The sequence below is a fragment of the Neolamprologus brichardi genome, chromosome 9 (assembly GCF_056152115.1).
Source record: "Neolamprologus brichardi isolate AB-2024 chromosome 9, ASM5615211v1, whole genome shotgun sequence".
In the NCBI taxonomy this organism is placed as follows: domain Eukaryota; kingdom Metazoa; phylum Chordata; class Actinopteri; order Cichliformes; family Cichlidae; genus Neolamprologus; species Neolamprologus brichardi.
The window spans coordinates 29,756,596-29,777,608 of record NC_142112.1 but is presented as its reverse complement, the minus strand read 5'-3'; the positions used below and the strand labels follow the sequence as shown (position 1 = coordinate 29,777,608).

The window sequence follows — 21,013 nt, the reverse complement described above, 5'->3', positions numbered from 1 at the left end:
AATAAGAGGAAAAAAACACTTTGTGAGTAAAGAAAGTAAAGCAAGCCCCTCTCTCAGTAATAAATATTTTCGGAGTAACGCGCCCCCGGAGTGAGCGGAAAGAGGAGGGACCCACGAGCACTCTGTGCATTTGAACCGAGTCCCCTCTCCGCCCCGCTGTCTCCTCCACCGGAGGCGGGCAATTAGAGGTCTGAAGAAATAGGTCTGCGATTGCTGGGCAGATGAATTAGTTGGCGTTCAGTGTCTGTATGGAGGGTAAGTTCTGTGCGCAGGGGGCCAAAAATGTCGGGGATGTATGGAGTCACGACGCACGACGCAGCGCGGCTCGTCATGACCTGAAGTGAATCACCACGGGATTGCTTTAGTGACGTGAAATTTAGGTTGGCTGCAATTAGGCATGGCTTGTGCGCCGCATATTTACCAGCAGCTGTAGCCATAGCTGCTTTTTCCCCCCTCCACCATTTTCATCACCATTTTCTTTTTGCTTATTGTTTTTCTCTGAGTCATTTTTATAAAATGTAGCAGCTTTGCATCAAAAGACATTTCACTACATCCGGAACTTGCGCAAACTATCTTGCGCTGTATTGCATTTTCCCCCCTATTAAGTAAAGAGCGTGGCTGCTCTGCGCCGGTCAAGTGTTTGCGGATTTTTTTCTGGACACGGCGCTTCATGCTTCGTGCACCTGTGGACGCCTGCAAAGGAGGAAGCGAGGACGCCTTTTGTGATTTCTTTTATTTTTTTTACCCACCCCACGCTCACACACGCACATACGAGGGTCGGTTTATTTGTAGTGTCTTTCCAGCAAATTAAAGCGTCTGTCGGATGCACGGCTGTATTTCAAGCAGTCTGAAAGGTCTGGTCAGATTCAGCACCACATCGGCTCTGAACAGCTCCCGGTCGTCGCGTGTGGATGGGCTCTGTCGGTCTCCGCGCCTCCTGCAGCTCCTAACTACCGGCAACAATGGCATCACACGGGTTCTGGTCTCTTGGCGGAGATAATGCGGGGGCCAATACCGGGAGTCAGAGCCCGAGTACGCGTGAGTGGCTTTTTGTCTTCAAACCACCTCCTGATGGACCGGGCGCAGTAATTCCTGAGCGTTGTCTCAAGCCAGTGCCCTGCATTCACCGAACCACCAGACAGGCCTTATAATAGGCAACAATCCTGCTTTCTTTTTTTCTTTTTGCTTCTTTTTTTCTTCTTTTTCTCCACATGAGACATTTTTTTCGTGTATCTAAAGAGCTGTTTTATTCCAAGTTGCATGGCGCCTTTTGTGTTTCCCTAAACTTGGACTGAAGCTGAAGCCAACACATCCCTTATCTCATTTATCCCACTTCTCTCTTTCAGCCAGGGCTTGGTGCCAAGCAGCGGCCCAGAAATTATCCGGAGGAATTGGATCGAAATTATGTGGTATGTTGGGGAAGGAGCGGGGGGTGGGGGTGGAGACGGAGGGGAAGCTATTTTTCAGGCAAACGTGCCAGCTATTTCCATCATAACTGTCTGGCACTAGAGTAATAAAAAAATATATTTCGATGCTCTTTTTTGTGGGTTTCCAAAGCGCTGCTAAATGTCGGGGAGGTGGAGAAACCCGCCGAGCCGGGCGCCAAGCAGCCGCCCCAGACGGATGCAGGAACCTGCGGCTGCAACAAATCCTGCAACTGCACCAAAGCTGCTGTGGGCTTCTCCGACCTCTATTCAACAGGTACTAAAGTGCACTATGAAGCTGGATTAATTTTAAAGATTTATTTTCTTCCGAGTCCAAACTTGGCTTTGCATTGAGCAGTTTTCATTGTGCGAAGTAGGCTAGAAAATAGCCATTGTTTATATGCAATATTTGTATATAATCATCTTAACTATAAAAGGAAATAATCTCAAAATGCGTATCAAATATTTGCATCTGATCGCACAAACTCCTGAGAAATGAAGTAATCCGCTTTAATCTCAATTTATAAAATAACACATTGTGTATTGGATGAATAGTTTTGTGCATCATTTTCATTTTTACCACATTCTGAGAGAGGAGTTATGTTGGTCTGTTCTCCTCAGAGAGGGGCTATTTCCGAGAGGTCACCTTCACCAGAATCGTGTGTTTTGAGGCGTTGAGCGCAAAACACGAGATTTTCGTATAAAGCAGAATCAGTGTTCGGACGTGGAAACAATATAAAATATTTATTTGTTTGTATGGAGGAAAAATTCAAAGACAAAAATATAAATAAAACTTTGACTCGTGTAAATGTCAATCTTAATATTGCGTGGAAGCATTTTTTGCACACATTCCTCCGTCCTCAAATAAAAATCACAAAATGTCTCCACTGTAATCCACCCCCCCTCTCGCAGACCTGTTACCGGCCACGGACGGTGACACCAAAACGATGACCTTCCTGCAGGAAGTTGTGGACATTTTACTGGCCTACATAGTGGAGTCTTTCGACCGGGAAACGAAAGTTATTGATTTTCATTATCCGAACGAGCTGCTTCAGATGAACAACTGGGAGCTGCAGGACGAACCTGCGACTCTGGACGACATCTTGATCAGCTGTCGCGCTACATTGAAATACGCCATCAAAACAGGTAGGCCTGGGTCTGATTTTATTGCACGCATGCAAAACAATAAATTCACTTTTTAATACACATATATGTTTATTTAAAAAAAATAGATGCTTCGGAGTGTTGGAAAAATTTTTCCCCCAGGCTGTATCATCACACGCAGGCCTGAATCAAGGCCTTTCGCTCATCTTTGTGTGAAATCTGCCAAAATTCCAATATTCACGCATATAAATGGCAAATCAAAAACACGTTTTAACAATAAAATAAAAAGAAAAGCTATATAAATTACAGAGAGCCACTGTGACAATTATGTTACACCCTACAAATTATTTAAAACTCGAGTTACTGCAAAACTAAACTGGAAACACGAAAGCGGTAAGCTTAAAAAAACCGACCCGGAAAGAGAGAGGCAAACAAAGAAAACGTCTTTAACGTGTTCCGGGTTTAATAAATAAATAAATAAAATGATAAATGATGCCTATAAAGCATCGACACAGTTGTCCTCCTTTTCCTCCTCCTGACCACCAGACCGATAAATGCAGTGACGCAGTAAATCTGGTTCACCAAGTAGGAGATAATAGGCTAATAACCAGGCTTCATAGGCCAAGTCCATTATTCTCCCCTGAGTGACACACGCAGGGGGGGAATTTACAGCAACGCCACAGGACAGATTTCAGCCTCCAAAAAAACAAGAAAGCGGAAAACTGAAAAAATAGTTTATGGTGGTGATGAATATTTAACAACCTTAAAAACAATTAAAATCACACTGTAATGCGGGTATAAGCAAAGATGTGAGGATTTCAATCATTTATTGTAATCATTTATCAGCAATTTTCCTCTGCTACAAGAAAAATGTTTATTATTATTATTTAAGAATTATATGGTGTTGAGAAGGACTTGCACCAGATTTATAAGTACAGTTATATCTTCCTTCCTTCCTTTGTTTTTTTTTCTTTCTTTTTTTTGCTTGATCACCCCCATAAATTACTCTTTAGTTTTTACGCCCGTGTTTATGACGCACACTGAGATCTGATCACGTGTCAGTGCTGCAACATGGTTTGTGTGTTTACCTTTTACATTACACCAAACGTTTTCATCATTTGGTGTTTTCATTCAGGTGTTTGTTTTTTTTAAGTTGACTCTGCAGCTACAATTCTAACCCGCAATTAAAGCGCTCAGGAGATGACAGCTTCTGCTCGCTACGGAAAACCTTAAAATTGCAGCCATCTCACACTCCTCCTCTTTGCCTTCTCCATCCTCTGCTCCTTTCCCTTCAGCCCACCCCAGGTACTTCAATCAGCTCTCCACGGGATTAGACATGGTCGGACTTGCAGCCGATTGGCTAACATCCACCGCCAACACCAATATGTAAGTATGTGGCCTGCTTCATCGCGATTTTAAGCGGTGATAACGATAATGACAATGGATTCCATTTCCGGACCAACCGCGTGCAGTCTGCTCTGCGTCTGCATGGCCTGATAGCGCCCCCCCCCCCCCCCCCCCCCCCCCCACACACACACACACACACACTCAGTCATGGCAAATGAAAAGGGGTGAAATGAAAGGCAGGCCCCCACCCCTCAGCCCCCCCTTGCACCCACAAGGCTCCCCCCTCAGCCTTTTATCCCTCCCCTTCACCTCTGATCCTCCTGGGGATTCGAGAGGAGAAAATTAGCTCTGAAATTAAATTCAGACTAATCTGGAGCTAATTTCACATGTGTGTTTTGGGGGAGATAAACTCTTTTGGCAACTGTGAGGAAATGAAAAGTAAACCTGCTGTTTACAGTGGAGGGAGGTTCGAATGAATACAGCCAGTATCTTAATACAAAAATATATTTATAAATATATATAGAAATATTAGGGAGCACACAATGGAGATGCAAGTTTTAAATAGGAGCAGGATGATGAAAATGTGGGAGTTCAAAATATTAAAGGAGTGCATTTTGTCAGTAAAATTGTGGGTGTTTGGCTTGAAAAAAATATTTTCATATGCATTTAAGTGTTTCTATATAAATGGAAAAAACTTGAGAATGCATCAGAGCTGTTAAAATGTGTACACACGATTGACAGTAATCCTGCACTTCTTCAAAAGTGAAGCCAGAAACCTCCAGAAAACCTCAGAATCTGAGCATTTTTTAAATGCACCTCCACACAGGCCAACGACAACCCTCCTTTCCTGAAATGTCCAAACTTCAGATTTTTAAAAAATAATGTCAGTTTAATGGCAGCTTTTTATTTGTTGATGAGTCACGATGGCACCGTGCTCCTGTAACGAGCGCCATGTGATGCGTCTTGTGTAACGTGCAGGTTCACCTATGAGGTAGCTCCTGTCTTTGTGCTGCTGGAGTACGTCACTCTGAAGAAGATGAGGGAGATCATTGGCTGGCCGGATGGGCGAGGAGATGGCATTTTTTCTCCTGGTATGTTTGCATGGAAGGTGGCGCAGAGCGCTCTGACACCCCTCTGTTTGACTGGAGATGGAACTGGCTGTATGTGTGTGTGCGTGTGTGTGTGTGTGTGTGTGTGTGTTGTAACGTGTCAATTTGCATTTTGATGATATAAATGGAACGTGTTTCAAAGCCAATTAGCATAAAATAATTTTCAGTTTAAGCCCCCTCCCCCTCACCCACCCCAATCTTTAATTTCTCCCATGCACTTCATAATGAGAGGCAGTCATCGGAGAATTTACTGACAAAGCCTGTGATTGGCTGTGACATTGTGGACAGCGAGATGCAATTTTGGATGCTTTGTCATTTCTTGATATGCTCTTGATAAACAAAAGTTAGTTTTACATGAACATGGATATCTTGAAACAATGTAGCAGCCTACTTTTTTATTTATTGGCTTACACATTTACCTAACAAGCAAAAGATTTGTGGTTCAATCCAAGGAGAAGACACAGATTCCTTTGGGGTTGTGTCAGTAAACATGCAGAGCTATCTACTGTGGCAGCTCCTTGAGAATAAGGGAGCAATCGTTTAGAAACCCTGCATCACTCCCTGGAGACACTTCCCTAACTCAATCCTGTCTGTCCTCCAGGTGGTGCTATTTCTAACATGTACGCCATGCTGCTGGCCCGCTTCAAGATGTTCCCTGAGGTGAAAGAGAAGGGAATGTCATCCGTTCCCAGACTGGTGGCCTTCACATCCGAACATGTAGGCATGCGTGTTTAAAATCCGCTCGATTATTTCCTCACGGCATCGTCAGTGTGTGTCTGCTTGGCTCAAACGGTGAACACTGAACACTGAACACTATTTGGACAAATGTCAAAAAATTTATCTTTCAGCCGCTAGAATAACACAAAAAAGATCTCATGGTAACTGTGGCTGTGCTTGATGTGTGACTACGTGTCACTTTAACTCCACCGCTGCTGATAAAAAGCTGACATTATGCACGCCGCATGCAGAAGGACACGAGGTGACTGGTGTGCCTGTCACCTTCATCTTTAAAGGACAGCTGAAAGATGCTGTGAGGAAAAAAGCAATGAAATTACAAACAAATCTGTCATAAGACGTACATATTTACGGATCTGGTCACTCATTATCTTTTTTTTCCCCCTCGTCTTCAACACTTAGAGCCATTTTTCAATCAAAAAAGGTGCAGCAGCTCTCGGCATTGGGACTGAAAGCGTGATCTGCATCAAAGCAGATCAAAGGTAAAGCTGGCTTCAGTCGTGCATCATACTTCAGTTAAACCATGAGGCATATTCATTGTTTTTGATGTTAAAAACACTCGATATAGAAACAGTTATTATTGTATTATTGTGGAGAAACACTACAGCCTTCTAATCTTCACAAACTGGTTTTATCCAAACCAATAAGGCCTAAAAACCTGATAATGTTCACAAGTAACAGTAAAAATGTGTCTTTCCTGTTCAGCTTAGGATTCAAATTTATATTTCATCTTGTGACCCTTTAAAAGAAGTCCAAACCCTAGACTGGAAAACACTCGATGATGTGTAACTCTAATACTTAACAATGAGTCATGACTATTTGTAACCTTATAATATGATATGAAATCCTTTATATATTACTGCTTATAGTTGTACTTAAAGGGACAGTTCCTCCCAAAATTACATTTACATTGTTTTCTCCCTCTCATCTGTGTTTCGCTTTATCCATCTGATCTGTTTTGTGCTCAGTTTTGGAGAGATGTCCACCTCTTGAATCTAATGGAACTCTCCTCGAGGCGTTAAGAGCATCAAACAGACTATCAGCGTTGTCTCTTTCAAGTAATCGTGAATAGGTCAACCGAATAATCTACAAAACTGTTTCCATTGCTCACATTCCCCAACCAACGGAAGTAGTAGCTAACATTAAACATTAAAGTCAAGAGAGGTGACATTAATGTTTACAGCGTGCCTGGAAGAAAATGGATGAGCGGGTGGATTTTGGCTTGTATAGTCGCACTGTGAGCATTATGGACGGGCTGGGGGTCCAAGCCCATCCATAAAGGTCACTGTACCCCCTAAATTGAATTCTAGTGGCATTTAGAACTAAAAGTAAAATTAAGCAATAAAATTTGGCAATAAAAAAGTTTAATACCTCAAATGTTGTAGTAACAAGCATGACAGTGTTAATTATTAGGTTAAATACCAGAGTAAGTCAAGTCTTATGCCTCCCTGTCAAAGTTAGTTGCCCGTCCACTCCATGTGCTCTGGTGCCGACCCTGTCCTGTCCCTTTAAGTAGAATTTCAAATGCAATACTTGCACTTATATTTTCTGTATTTCTGTTCCTGTGCTGCCTTTTGTTTTTAAGGTAGAAGGCCTTCTTTGCCCACTGACAGTATGACAAACAACGTTAAAGCCAACTAAAGCTTGTTTTCCCTTTGCAGCGGTAAATTGATCCCAGCTGACCTTGAGAGGCGAATACTGGAGGCAAAACAGAAGGTAAGATGATGTACATTTATTACCCTGCTATAAATAGACAGATATGACTTCATACAGTTTTGATTTTATGGGGTGCGCTCGACTGAAACTGCAGAGATGATGAGGGAAATTTGGGAACATATTGTAACAACATAACGGCCTCATATGCAGTATTTTGGTTGCTCTTGTGCAGGGTTTTGTACCTTTCTTCGTAAGTGCGACTGCTGGGACAACAGTGTACGGAGCTTTTGACCCCCTCATTGCCATTTCTGACATTTGCAAAAAGTACAACATCTGGATGCACGTGGATGTGAGTAAAGCTTCCTGATTTATTTAAAGTGTCACATTGACCTTTCACATGCGGGATTTTTGGAGTGTTTGTGCACAAGAGGGATTTTAATGGAGGCGTACACAGAAGCAAAGAGCTCACCTCTGAGTTTGACAAATCTATTATGTCTGTCTCGCCTCTAACTGCTTGCGGTTGACCCAGATAGAGAGCGCGCCATTTCCTATCTAACACTGGAGATTAGAAAAACTGGAACAGAGGCTGTAAATCATCTCCTCCCCTGACTTTACCATCATGGGCCGTCTCACTGAAGGAACTCTATCTCTTAATGAAAGTGATTTAGTCCTGACAGGGGGACACCTCTATTAAGAGCAATAAATGGCCTTGTCTGTCATCCCTCAACTAGCTGAGATGGGTAAAAAAAAAAGCATGCACGCATGCACACATGCACACACACACACACACACACATTGTGATTGTTCATCATTTTCATTGGTTTATCTGCTAAATTTTCTAGCTACAGCTCTCACTTATTAATGCACTTTATGTGGTACACCTTTGGCCCCCTTTTTGCCCTCAGGTCTGCCTTAATTCTTCCAAACATAGATTTAGCAAGGTGCTGGACACGCTCCTCAGGGGTGTTGGTTCCTTTTGACATCACACCATTGCACAGTTGCAGCAGATTTGTTGTCTCGACATCCATGCTGCTAATTTCCCATTTCACTCCATCCCAGAGGTCCTTATTAGATTGAGATCTGGTGACAAAAAGTCAAGTTGTGCATTCAGAGATGCTCTGCTTCATACTTTGGTTATAACGAATAATTATTAGAGTTACTCTTGCCTTCGTATCTGCAGTGTGGCCATTCCGTTAAGACCTCTGACATCAGTACGACATTTTCACCCTGACAACAGCCACACATCGGATATTTTTGCTTTTTCAGGCCATTCTCTTTAAACCTTAGAAATGGTTGTGCAAGAAAATCCTGATAAAACAGCAGTTTCTGAATTACTCAGTCTGACTCCAACAACCATCCCACATCAGTTAAATCACCTTTCTTCCCCATTTTTATGCTCAGTTTGAGCTTCAGCAGGTCGTCTTGACCATGTCAGTGTCCATGACCACATCACTCAGATGTTGCCATGTGATTGGCTGATTAGATATATTCATTAGGAAGCACTTGAACAGATGCAGTGTATATATTCATAGACAAAACAGTGATATTAAAGTGTACTAATACTACTACTGTGTGTGTGTGTCACAAAAATAGTCCCTGTTGTGTTTTTAAATATTAAATATTAAATGAGGTTGGGCTAGTTGGCAGAACTTCTACAGAAATCAAAGGCTTTAGTGCTGGAGTGTTAAACATGTGGCCAGGGGGCCAAAATTGGCCCACCCAGGTGTCTAATCAGGCATTGTAGATGGCTTTGCAAAATAGGAAAAATGCAGAGGAGCTTGGCATACATGTTGGAGTATTTACTGTGTGAGTGGATGAAGTCAGTAGTACACAAACCATTAAATGACAGGAAATTGGATATAAATTTTTTTACAGTAAAAAAAACATTTTCTATTAATTAAAACAGCAATTCTTTTTTTTAACTTATGGCACAAAGTTTGGGTAATGAGCTGCCAGTATAATGTCTGTCATTTATGTGCTTAGACTTAATTTTTGAAAGTTTAACCGCAAGGTGCAGTGCCGAGGTTTTTTTTATTTACTACAGCAGTACTTCTTTGTATTGTGGAAAAACTGAGACAGTTCATTTTTCTTAAGACATGTCAGGATTTCACCATCAGTTTTATACACGGATGGTTTATTAAATGTGGATGCTAATGTCTTTCATCTCTTCGTGTTTCAGGGAGCATGGGGAGGAAGTCTGCTCATGTCCAGGAGACACAGGTGGAAGCTGGACGGAGTTGAGAGGCGAGTAACTGTTTTATGTGGTTTGGCCCCAAATGGGCAAATATTATAAGCTAATGAGCATTTGATATAACGTTGAATGATGGTTGGTTCTTTTTGTTTTGTTTTTTTTAAACTGCAGGGCCAATTCAGTCACATGGAATCCACACAAAATGATGTCCGTCCCTCTGCAGTGTTCTGCCCTGCTGGTCAGAGAGGAGGTAGGCCTCAATTTCTCAGCCCCATGCTGCGTGTTCCTGCTTTTGTTTATTGAGGTGATTCTGTAAATGCTCTGGCTCTCACTTCACAGGGTCTTATGCAGAACTGCAACCAGATGCACGCCTGCTACCTATTCCAGCAGGACAAACACTACGATCTTTCTTACGACACCGGAGACAAGGCGCTGCAGTGTGGACGTCATGTGGACATCTTCAAGCTGTGGCTCATGTGGAGAGCTAAGGTAATATAAATATAAATATAAAGTTTTATGATTGTAAGCAGTTATTAATAGGGTATAAATAATAATATGCTAGAACACTATAATCAATTTGGCAGCATGGGTCTGTTCTGGGACCTCCTTGGCCTTCTGCATCGTTACACGGAAAGCTAGAGGCAGGGAGAGCAGCAGCAAGACCTCACCTTTGATTGATAAAGTGATGGCATGCTGCTACAGAGCAGAAATCAATAACAACGGCCGTACTATTTAGTCAGATACAGCTAGAAAAGGAAGAGCTGTGGATCCAGATGTGTTGCAAAGCAGCTTGCAGATTTAAAAAGTGCATCTTGTGCAAGATTTGTCAGTCTAATGGTTAGAAGAGTATCAGATGAACCATCAGCTGATGCTGGCTGTCATTAAGCTAATCCAGCTGTTGTCAGACTGTTGCAAATGCTTTCTCTTTTTTCAGTTAATTAAGCTGCTTCCACTTGTTTCACTTTTCATTTTCGTTTTGGCTCTGCTATATTATATTAATGCATTTTTTTTTTTTTAATTGCTTATGCATAGATTATATATGAAAGCTTCTCAAAATTTCAGTCATTCACCCTTCTAAGGAAATGTATCAAAACTCAGAGAAAAACTTTGTGAGTTAAAATTAAAAATAAAAACCTGAAATTTTGAATTATAGATGTCAAAAAAATTAAATGACGGAAACTGAGTTTAACTTCGGAGAAGAGGACAAACTCTGAGATCCTACAGCAACTTCTAAATGTCTTTTATTTGTTTGTTGTCATTTTAAAATTGCTTTTATACTTTAATCTATATACTAATATATATTAATTCAGTATTTATTTATTGTTTGAAAGTGTCTTGTGTGGATATGTGACATCAGGTGGAGGAAAAACAACACTTTTGAGTTTTATGGACCAAATAAGATGCCACCCAGGTTTTCTGCTGGACACGCCCCATTTCCAGGGACCAGATGACCAGATTTAAATCACATGGTCAAATATTCAACCTATCCTTGTTGGTCCCTCATTGGCTAAAATGCATTTGGCTGCATATGTAACACATTTTAGATTGACCCTGATGAAGCCTGAAGCCAAACGTTCTCTATACTATATAATAAATTTATTTACTGCTGTGGAGTTTGAGCAATTACAGATAAACATCTTTTCTTTGACAGGGCACCATTGGGTTCGAGGCTCAGATTGACAAGTGTCTGGAGCTGTCCGAGTACCTCTACAACAAGATTAAAGACAGGGAAGGATACGAGATGGTCTTTGATGGCAAAGTATGCTCACATTCATCTTTCACTCTCTCTAAAGGATAATTCATCTGCAGTCACACAATCATGGAAAAGTAGCTGACATTAGCCCATGTTGCTCCTTTTTCCTCAGTGTCATTATTGCTGACTTGATTTCCATGCAGAGTGTTCTGGCTTTGAGTTGGATGAATGCCATTTTTACCTCCAGATGCCAGTGTAATGTGCTGCTATTATGTTTAATGAATAGCATAACGGCCCATAATTGCTCATATGCATATGAATAGCGTGGTGTCTGAAATATCCTGCACTAAACTGAAGTACAACACAAACATATGTGGGGATGAAGAAAACTCTCTTATGAAAGGGGTGCTTGGACACATGGGGTAATTTATTATGAAAGCTCTTTAATGTTTCAAGCCTTATTGTTTTCCTGCTGAGCCCCAAAAAGGCTATGAGCATCATAACCCAGAGGGGGATGAGAAAAAGCCAAGTCCTCTGGGCAATGGCCCAGGTGCTCACTTGTCTGTGCCTTCCATTGAGCCATTACATCAATCTGATGTTGAATATACTACAGCCAAACCAGCTCAGCTGTATAAATGAGGCTGGTGTGCATGGTTAGTCAGCTGTTGGTAATGAATGCCCTTCCGCTCTTATGCAGACAGGCAGGCAGGGAGTTCTTGCAGGGATTTGGGTGCCAGAAAATAGTACTGTGAGGAGCTTTCAGACATCTAGTGACAGAAGGCACGCTACCTGTCCGATGCTGTAAACTCATATTGGATTGTTGCTCTGGGATGCAAATCAGCATTTTCATTCAAAATCAGTTTGACTTAGGATACGAGCATTTTAATGTCATAAGATTTCTGCAGGATTTTAGGCATGAATAGCTTTGAATTCTACAAAACGGCTGTATACCATGTTTAAACTGTGTGTATAAAGGTGTAGGTATATGCAATATGCACACAGACTGTATATAAAAGATGGACATAGTCGCCTCATTCATGTTGAATCCTTAATTTTCAGAATTGGTTAGTGCTAAATTATATCACCTCTGCTGTCTGGCCCTGCCTACTATATTTTTTTACTTTTCCATATATAATTAAATTCATAATTCGCCATTACATAAAGAAGTAGAACATATTCTACACCAGGGTCATTTTGAAGTTTTAAAGATGTGCACACCAAGTCATTACATAATCATTACTCTCGTTTATTTTTTTATACAACTGCACTCAATCGCTGTTTGTTTTTCCTCAGTTTATTCCTCTGATATCTTGTCGTCTATGTGTCCCCTCAGCCTCAGCACACCAACGTCTGCTTCTGGTACCTGCCGCCTGGCATCCGCTACATGGAGGACAAAGAGGAGAGAAAGAAACACCTGCACAAGGTGGGTACTCTCAGATAAGAAGTCTCACTGTAGTATCTCCCCAACACAACTTTCACGAGCCGCGTCATTCATATCCAGCTCGACTATCACACATCTTTCTAATTAGGGGCAGCTTATACTCGGGATTAAAATAATACTTTGCCCTGCACATGAGGAGAAAAAAATGGCAGCGGTCTTAAACAGGACACAGAGTACGGGTTAAAAAGAAGTGAGGCTTTTCAGCTGGCTAATGTGGTGGCCATTCAGAGGATACCACAGCAGCAGGGGCCTCATAATTGACAATCAGGACAAACAGATGGCGTTCGTGTCTGCCATGCAAAGACCACTTCTCTCTCTTCTCTCTCTTCCCATTGACTAAAATCGTTACCAGCTTCATCATTGCTCTGCAAATGCAGATGTTTCCCTTTGTTTTCTTTGAAAGATTACTTGAAAAAACACCATGGTCATGCTTCACCGAGTAGACAGACTGACTGGACAGCTTTTCCACACTCTGACTATGAGCCTGAGGGGTGATGTAATGCTGCCAGATTAGCACTTTGAGGAAGAGCTAAGAACTGAAGGAGCCCTCATCAGTTTCGACGTGTCTTAATGACATCCTCTAATGGATGAGGAGAATGGGAGGAACTGTTAAAAGATTGATTTGAGGGAAATCAGCACACAGTAAATTATTTTGCAGCAAGCACGCCAACTGCAGTGAGACACCTGCAAGACATTAGGAAAAAAAATGACTGATTATGTGATGAGAGCTGTATGGAAACAACTAACTAATCTAGCAGGCAGTAATCTGAAACTGAAGCCAACTTCCTCGAGAAGTTAGCTGAGTGTTAAAGCCTGTTTTGGTAATACCCACAGATTTATTAAAATTCCTGCACGATTATTCTGGGTCATATGAGCCACGGTTAACTTAAGCCCTTAAGCTAAAGCTGCACTCAAACTGTCACTTGAACTTGCTGGATCTCATCTGCATATCCTGAAGTTGGTCACGATGAAACCTTTTTATACAAATCCTCTAACCAACCAAGCCCTAAAAATGATATTCCAGAGACACAGACGCTGAGGAGTTTTCTCTCAGTGAACCGTCTAACAGGCCGAGCGTCGGTCAAAACGAGCACTGAGAGTTTCAGACATGAAATTGAATCTGTCGCCGCACATCACTGCAAAGAATCTACACCAGCATCGTGACTCTGCTGAGTACAAAATAAATGAGCATCACCCCTCGCTTTGCTCTTAGAGATAACCTCTCAGCGTGGCAGGAGTAGCAGTCATGGGGCTGTGCACCCAGCTGCTGTTACATTTAGCTGTCAGACCGATGGGGGGTAAATGACCTACATGGTCTGTAGGTCTGATGAACCTGGGAAGAACTTAGACTTGTATAAACAAACAAGCACCCATTTAGATCCGATTACACAGAAAGAGAAGTAGTCAGGCAATACTCTCCCAAACTGTTCGTGCAATTTGAGTTAGACAACAGTTAACAACCATGTAAAATGTAAAAACACGAACTAAAGCTAATAAAACGGGATATTATCTGTGAAAAAAAGTAGTTCTGCAATCAAATCATTTAAAGTACTGAGAATAAAATATTATTTTCCTACATTTTTATTTTAAAATTTTAAAAATGCAAGTGAACAGTGATTACTTTTATTATATGCACACAAAATTTTTTTTTTTAGTTTTGTTTAGGTTTTGTTTTGCTCTTGAGCATTTTTAGCCTTTAGGTGTTATCATATTTGAGTTCTGTTTACTGTATGCATTATTGCAGCTTTATTTGCCCCATTGGTATTTCCCTTCATCTCCTCATCTCGTCCCATCTCTTCTGTTAAGTTCACTCAAGTTCTGTTTGTCCTTATTTGAGTAAATTTCCTGTTTTAGTTTTGTGGTTGTTTGTCTCCTGTGTTTTGCATTTAGTTTTATTTCCCCTTCAGCCTCGTTAGAAAATTAATAAACTGCTGTAGTAATCTGCACAAAATGAGTATGAGTTGACGTAAATAGAAGAAGGACACAAAATGACCATAAACAAACTCAAAGCAAAACAAACACAAGGTCAGGATATAGTCTGAGGATATCCTTTCTCACATTTAACACTAAATCGAGGACAGTCCGCTTCAGGCCCACTCTATTTATTGAAGTTTCTTGCTTAGAGCAGCGGTCTCCAACCTTTTTTGCGCCACGGACCGGTTTATGCCCGACAATATTTTCACGGACCGGCCTTTAAGGTGTCGCGGATAAATACAACAAAATAAAACTAGTACCGGTACCGAAAAAAAGATTTATTCATAACACACGTGAAAAGACCCAGGAAAACCGAGTTAACGATAAAAACGATAACAAAATAACGCTGAAAACCGATAAAAACCCTGAAAACCATACATTTCACACCTGAGCTTCTACTCTCGCGGCCCGGTACCAAACGACTCACGGACCGGTACCGGTCCGAGGCCCGGGGGTTGGGGACCGCTGGCTTAGAGCACGCAGGAGGTAAGACACGTAACGCTGTGAATTCACAGGATGCTTACCTGCTTACCTATTCTTTCTTAACATGCTTAACTTTGCAAAGCATCTAGCTGTATAGCTTGTTTGTGAGGTACGGTTGGGAGACTTTTTCATTTGCGCCCAATGGCCCATTTTGTCTCTGCCCTGACCTTCTGTGTATCTTTCACATATTTTATTTTCTCTTCCTGAAGGAACAGCAATTCATGCTGTATTTGTTGCATGTTGTCAGGTGGCTCCCGTCATAAAAGCCAGAATGATGGAGTACGGGACAACTATGGTGAGCTACCAGCCACAAGGGGACAAGGTCAACTTCTTTCGCATGGTGATCTCAAATCCTGCTGCTACCTTTGAGGACATCGACTTTCTTATTGAGGAGATTGAACGACTTGGCCAGGATCTATAAGACACATCTCTCCAAATCCTCTTGTACTTTTCCCCTTGACGGATGAATTGTTTGTCGTGAATGTACTGGTAAACTTATTTTCTTTTCTCTCAATCTTTCCTCCAAAGTCTCATATTTAAGAGTATATTTGAGAAAAAAGATCTGCAGATATATCCATATATTACGTATTGTAGCTTTGCCGTGGGCTGACTTGGTCCAAAGCTATGTAAAAGTGCTTCTGTCTGCTTCTCCTGTAGTGTAGTAGATCCCAGAGTAGTGTAAGTGACGTAACTTTATATGTAATTTTTGTGATATGAAATGCTTGTGCAATAAGTCGATGAGAAAGAGTTTATTTCTCAATCATTTCTCATTTGCCGAGTCTGTTGTTAAGTGCCAAACGTGGTTGTGTTCTATTGTAACTTTAAAGCATTTTAAACTTCTCGTTTAAAACAAAAATAGCACTTCACCTTACCTCAGCTTAATCAACTGCCTTTACATCTGCACATTATACTCAAAGCAGGACAGAACTCCTTCTCTTACCTGGTGTTGTTACGCAGTGCCAGCACATGTTAAAGACATAACCCAGCCAGAGCAGACTGCATGATGGAAACGTGAAAACACAGCAGTTCAAAGCATTTACAATCAAACCAGTTCACCACCCATCACCTCTGCCTTTGACACAACCTGCAGCTCATGATGCTGCTCTGCTTATTGATTATTAAGGCTTTTTTACTCTCTTTCTAATGTGTTTAGGCGATAAAGGCCTGTAAAACCCATGTCGCTGGACATTGTTGGCTTGCTACATGAATCCATCGAAATGGGATCCATTTCCATCCTTGCTGTATAATTAGCTTTGCTCCATATGTTAGAATGAAGATCGGCCCTTGAGCTATAATCCTTAAGTTTCCAGTGTATTGAACTGCATTGAATAGATTTCAGATTTTCTGCAGTAGTCATCAACTGTATTTGTCTCCTGTTACTGTTGCTATGTGTGGTAGTAGTACCAGTTGTTTTCCAAAGCATTTCACCTAACAACCTTATTTTTTCATTGCATATTTGACATACTAACTGCTGAAAGCCAATCTGCTGCCTCCAGGGGCCATTACATACATGTATCCATTTCCTTGCACTGAGTAGCGCACCAAGGTAGTAGTTGAGTAGACTTTTTTTCTCTTGTTGGAAAGGACACCAACTGTGCACATGACCAGACATGTCCAAGGGTCTACAGTTTGCTTTATGTAGGCTGTGTTGGGAACATTAGTTTAGTCCAAACAACATAATGAGTCTAATGTAAATTACTTCAAATTCTCTTAGAATTCTCCTTCACCTGTTTACCTTGACAGCTTGACATTTTCATTTTAAAGGAGGACAAATTAGGTAATTGTTTGACTATTTGATCACAAGCCTGATGTTCCAATACAGCTCCCAAATTAAATTCATTGCTCAGTAGAGGTATACCCCAAACACGTAGGATTACCCACTCCATCCGAATGAACAACTTCCTGCTGGCCTGCATCATTAATTCACTTCTTTGAGACTTGAAAAGGCGAAGACACACAAGGAAGCATGTTGAAATTAAGTCCTTGCCTTGTTTCTTTTGCACAACAGTATATGGGAAGTATGACCAATTGATCATTTAGGCAAAGTGCTACCAAGGTGCCCCAAAGGGCATCATAGCCTTGGCTTCACTGCATGCCCACTGCCATTTATATACAGGGAATTTGCAGTACTAAAGATTCACTATGAATGGATCTGTTATCTAACTTTGTGGATATTCCTTGTACAGAGAGTCTATGTCAATGTTTGGCAAAAATGCCTATATGTTTTGTTTTATTTAAAATGTTACAAATGAATTGCTTTTTAGTGCTGGTTGCAGTGAACCTACTGGAACTTGGATGTTACAGGGTACACGGTGCATTGCCCAGGTGGCAGTTTAAGTCATATCCCCTTTTTTCGCCCCATCAGGTTCTTTAATTCCAGTACCATCTCTGGGCACTGCTCCCAAAGCTTTGTGGCACCGAATTGCCGCTAGCCTGCCAAACAAAACAGGACAGAAATCTTAAGGATTATAACTTTAAATATGAAAGAAAAGATTTTCTTTTTGTAGTCACGCTTTTGAACGAGCACTTACTGAAAGGTTGTGGATCTTAAGAAACCAAGAATTGGGCAATAATGGGGTATTGTTGGGATATAGGATCTTAACCAGATTTGCAGCTACTGTATACCTGACATTACTTGCACTAAATCACTGTTGGGAGGAGCCGCATCCCTTAGCATTGCAACTGAGATTTTGTCTTTCTGCATTCACAAGCAATATTTGAGTATGGGTCCAATATAGATATCTATATATATATACATACGCATATATGTATCCTGCATAATATCAAAAGGATCAATAGTAAATGATAATCAAGTTTCCAGACCAAACCCATGGTAGTTTGCAAAAAACAAGAACAAAAAAAGAAACCTGGAGTAAAAGCAGGCTTATTGTAGGCGGGTTAGTTGGAATGTGAACCCTGATTTATCAGGCAGAGGTTCTGTAGCATTTTCATTAGAACAAGTTAGAAAAGCACAATTATAGCTCAACATGGTCGGTCAGTGAACAATCACTTTTGATCATAGACTGTAAATAGTATTTCAAGATGTCCTAAGTACATATCTTTGTGTATACATACGTGTATATAAGACATTTAACCAGAGACTATTTGTGAGGTAAAGTTCTTCATATTTTCTCTATCTCCAATATAGATTACCTGTATTTTCATCCGGTTTGTCCAAAAGGCTTTTTTCCTTGTGTGTATGTATGTATGTATGTTCGATACTTGATTTGTGACTTCTAGCTATTTCAAAGATGTGTTTCAGGGACTGGCTTTAAAGAAACTGATCGATTTTACTTTGAAATACTTCCAAGTCTTACTCAGAGACTCGGGTGTTTGGATTTTCAATGAATATGCAAAGCCATTTTGACTCTGAAGCGCCGTGTTTTTCGTGCACAAGTGATACTTGACGGTATGTGCCAACTGTGTACCTTAGTGTGTTTGTAAGTGTGTTGCCTTAGTATGAATTTTTCAGTATTGTCTAGTTTTCCTCCAAATGGGAGGTTGTGCACTTTAGAGTATACACATGATCAAATAACGTGCAATGTCCGATGGTTGTCCATAAGTTGATGTTTAAAAAAAATTCTACTACTCAAGATATGTAATTTAAGCTCTTTGGTCTGAATGTGCACTGAATCGAGGGTCTGCCAGAAATGAAAGGATTTAATTTTTTCTCAGTTTGTAGATATTGTAAAGCTTCTCCTTTAAATGTTTTACATCTCAACGGAGAGTTGCCTAAAGTTTCAAATTTTTACTTTCTGTTTCGCCCCAAACCAAAATTGGCTTCCACACTGTGACACAGACAGCATCTGATTTATTACAGCGACAATAAAATCTCACTTTGGTAGTCTCGGAAAGCCAGACACTTTGTTTCTCTTGCTGCTGCTGCTAGACTTGCTTCCTTTGCACGACATGCATGCGATGCCTTGCCTATCCAGCTTGTTTGATATACAGTCTCCTATATATCTATTTATATCTATCTCTCTCTCTATATATACATATATACAGTTTGTGTAGCTCCTGTAATTAGCTTTAGTGTCCGATGTATAGCTTAGCTTGTAGATTAGTGCTGTCGCTCTAGCCTTTACATGTGATCTCTGTGTCTTGAGCTTCCTGTAAAGTTTCTTTGTGCCGCCAGCATGCTAACCTCGCCTAGCATTGTACTCCTCTCCGCGCTTGATCTGACTTTCTCTATCCTCTGTCTTTCTGCTTGAAGACTGTCGCAGCTCTGAACGTAGCGTATTATATCTATATGTGTAGTCCCTCAGCATGTCTTTCTGAAAGCTCCTCTCTGCTCTGCGCCTGTACGACCTTTTTCTCTCTTTCTCTTCCGCTTCGCCCTCTGGTAGCAGTGACAACGTATCCTCGCGCTTTCCTCTGACGTTTCTCGGCTGCCCGCTGTCGTTCTGTTCGCGTGTCTGAGACGGTGTGTTGGCTTGTGTCATGGTGCCCACAGTGTCACCGTTTCTGATGTTTGTTTCACAAAGGCCCTCGACTCTGTGGGATGTATGCGAAATAAATTTAACTGAGACTTTAACAAATATATAAGGAAAAAATAGACCCTAGTTTCTTGCTTATGAGAAATATTGTTTGTTTATAAGAACAGTTAAAACTCCCAGTATTCAGAGTGCAGATCATTTCACTGAATATGGTGCAATTTTGAATCATACATTCTGCAAACTGCTGTGCTGGCTTTATCAAACGTTCATTTGTCCTGAACTATATGTTGCTCTTGGGAAAATAGAAATAAATATTGCCAAAACAAACAAAAAAGTGTGAGTCTCTGTTATTTTTACTCAGACCTACAGTTTTATGAGTATTCTCACTGCCATTGTAGCCTGCAGCACTAATGAGTCCTCAAACACTAGTGAATGGAGCCAAATGGCTAAAACATCTAAACCTGCTTTCAGACAAAAAGCTGTAAAATTTTACAATATACACTCAGGGCCACTTCATTAGCAACACTCTGTGGCAGCAACTCTGAATGTCACACAGTTGGTGTATTTCAGAAACTGCTGATCTACTGGCATTTTCCCAGATTTAAGCAAATATGCCATCATCTGAACTTCTTGGGGTGAAAATGCCGTATAGCAGCAGAAGACCACACCGGGTTCCTCTGGTCAGCTAAAAACCATCGTCTGCTCTGATGAGTCTCGATTTCTTGGTAGTAAGATGAGAATATGAACACATTGATGCAACCTTGGACTATTATAATCAGGTGCTAGTGTTGTTCCTAAATCATCATAATAATGATCGTCCAGGATCAGCATTACAAGTAACCAATGATTTTCTCTTAACAGTCTGTGAAGGTTTGTAGTTTAAGGAGCTAGGAAAGAAAAGCATCTGGACTTCTTTGCTTGAAGACGGTTCACCTCTCATCTGAGAAGCGTCTTCAGTTCTAAGGTCAAATGGTGGAGAGGCCCAGATTTAAGCCCTGTGGGAGTGTCCCTCACGAGCCAAGGTGTGAAAATGGGTGTAGGTCACAATCAGACAAGGTTTCAGGTGCGTTCATTTTGAAACCTAGCCCTACCCTATCATGTGATTTCTTGAGGTCAGATGACCCAGGATGTGAGTGGGCATTAAGGTATCTGGGAAGGGATCTCAAAACTGGATTATAGATTACAGACACTTGGTGTCATAAACCACCGCCTCTGTTCAAAGATGGCCATTCACAGTGGACATAGATGGCTTCTTTCACTCCTCTTTCAAGCCATCTGTCTTCTCTGTCCAAAATGTGAACACTGGTGTCCTCAAAAGAGTGACCTTTGTCCTTTAGATGCAAATGGACAGCCAAGTCTTGTCCCGTCGAGGAGGCAAAATCTGACCTTAGAACTGAAAAAGTTTCTCGGATGAGAGGTG

General features: G+C 41.1%; 1 protein-coding gene across 2 annotated transcripts; it reads left to right on the top strand.

Moving 5' to 3' along the window:
- The first annotated feature begins 110 nt into the window (after positions 1-110).
- gad2 (glutamate decarboxylase 2) lies at positions 111-19,915 on the top strand. Of its 2 annotated transcripts, none has more exons than XM_087846286.1 (16): positions 111-255; positions 1,347-1,409; positions 1,558-1,701; positions 2,337-2,570; positions 3,824-3,914; positions 4,854-4,966; positions 5,586-5,701; positions 6,122-6,201; positions 7,381-7,435; positions 7,608-7,724; positions 9,555-9,619; positions 9,738-9,816; positions 9,906-10,055; positions 11,218-11,325; positions 12,593-12,682; positions 15,405-19,915. In XM_087846286.1, exons 1-16 carry the CDS (start codon positions 249-251, stop codon positions 15,576-15,578), a joined length of 1,686 nt encoding a protein of 561 aa, XP_087702412.1. In that variant the 5' UTR covers positions 111-248; the 3' UTR covers positions 15,579-19,915. The 2 variants fall into 2 exon arrangements, with proteins under 2 accessions (XP_087702412.1, XP_087702411.1); XM_087846285.1 differs by having other exon boundaries at positions 111-1,038.
- The last annotated feature ends 1,098 nt before the right edge of the window (positions 19,916-21,013 follow it).